The following is a 1987-nucleotide window of genomic DNA, read 5'->3' as shown; positions in this document are numbered from 1 at the left end:
CAAGGTTTGGGATACCAAAGTGATATTTATTGTTTTTGTGCAAAAGTGTTATTCATATGTATTAATGGGGTTCTGTGTGACATTGTCATGTGTATGTACAGCATGTATTGATCATAGTTAAAAGACCTACATCTACTCTCTCCAACTCATCTGCACGCTTCCCAATTCCTAGTAATCACTTTTGTCCTTTCAGAACGTGTGGTGCCTGTTTTTCTCTTTGACATATTTCATTTAACTTAATGTCCTCCATTTCCATTCATTGTGCTTAAAATGAAAAGGATTTAATTCTATTTTATGGCTGAAAAGACTCCATCTTAGTTAGTATGAATAGTGCCACAATGATCATGAAAATGCAAATATTTCTTTGGTGTTCTTATTTCATTACTTTGAATATATGCCCAGGAGTTGTACAGCTGGATTTAATGGTAGTTCCATATTTAGGATTTTTAAAATCTCCATACTGTTCTCCATAGTGGCTGTACTAATCTATACCCCACATACAATTAAAGGTGTTCCTTTCCTTCCACATACTCACTAACATTTTTTTTACTTTTGTTTGGTTTTTTTTTTTGACAATACCTTTTCTAACATGGATGAGATTGTTTCTCATGGTAGTTTTGATACTTGTAACCTGCCTTAATTAAAATGTTTTTCTCTGAAAAAGAGAAATTAAAGATCATTGTTACTATCAGATGACTTCAAATGTCCCCCAAAAGTGGAAATGGCATACTCTTTCAGCAACATTCCAGCTCAGCACTTGTATTTCGATTAATCCTCAATTCAGCTTTGTTATTTCTGCTTTCTCCTATACCTTTGGAAAGAATAAATAAGTAAGCAACTGAAGAATGCATAACCATACAGAAATAACAGGGTTTATCCTCGTGGGATTGTCAGATGATCCAAAGATCCAGGTGATGATCTTTGTCTTCCTCGTCATCACCTACATGCTCAGCATCACTGGGAACCTGACCATCATCACACTCACACTGTTGGATTCCCACCTGCAGACCCCCATGTATTTCTTCCTCAGAAATTTCTCCTTATTAGAAGTTTCATTCACAACTGTCAGTATACCCAAGTTCCTGGGCACCATTATTTCAGGAGACAAAACCATTTCCTTTAATGACTGTATAATTCAGTTATTTTTTTTCATTCTCCTTGGAGTCACTGAATTTTACCTTCTGGCTGCCATGTCCTATGATCGTTATGTTGCCATCTGCAAGCCTCTGCATTACATGACCATCATGAATCAAAAAGTCTGTACAATGCTTGTCTTTGCTTCCTGGCTGATTTCCTTCTTAATCATCTTTCCCTTACTCATGTTGCTCTTACAGCTTGATTACTGTAGGTCCAATATCATTGACCATTTTACCTGTGATTATTTTCCCCTGTTGCAGATTTCTTGCTCAGACACCAAATTCCTAGAGATAATGGGGTTTTCTTGTGCCGTGTTTACTCTAATGTTCACTTTGGCATTAATATTTCTATCTTACATATATATCATCAGAACAATTTTAAAGATTCCTTCTACTAGTCAGAGGACAAAAGCCTTTTCTACATGTTCTTCCCATATGGTTGTCATCTCCATCTCTTATGGAAGCTGTATTTTTATGTACATTAAACCCTCAGCCAGAGAAAGAGTGTCTTTGAGTAAGGGAGTTGCTGTGCTAAATACCTCAGTAGCTCCCATGCTGAACCCCTTTATTTACAGCCTGAGGAACCAACAAGTCAAGCAAGCTTTCATGAACATGGCAAAGAAGATCGTGTTTTACACAAGTACATGAAATAATGTGGTGTCATGAGTTAGAAGCACATTGAAGGGCAATTGTTTAAAAGTGACATTTCAGTGACCCACTTCAATCAATAAGGCCATCCCACTGTCCTTTTCATTCCTTTTTCTTCATACAGTATAAAGCCTATTTGTTTAATATATTTTTCAAGCAATTATAATTATATATCTGATGTTTATTCTGTCACTGCTTCCTTC

General features: G+C 36.2%; 1 protein-coding gene across 1 annotated transcript; it reads left to right on the top strand.

Annotated features, from left to right (window-relative positions):
* The first annotated feature begins 845 nt into the window (after positions 1-845).
* On the top strand, positions 846-1784 carry LOC109680676 (olfactory receptor 6C1). Its single transcript, XM_020155411.2, has one exon. It carries the CDS (start codon positions 846-848, stop codon positions 1782-1784), a length of 939 nt encoding a protein of 312 aa, XP_020011000.1.
* The last annotated feature ends 203 nt before the right edge of the window (positions 1785-1987 follow it).

This window comes from Castor canadensis, chromosome 8 (genome assembly GCF_047511655.1).
Source record: "Castor canadensis chromosome 8, mCasCan1.hap1v2, whole genome shotgun sequence".
NCBI lineage: Eukaryota > Metazoa > Chordata > Mammalia > Rodentia > Castoridae > Castor > Castor canadensis.
This window is presented reverse-complemented; position numbering and strand designations above follow the sequence as displayed.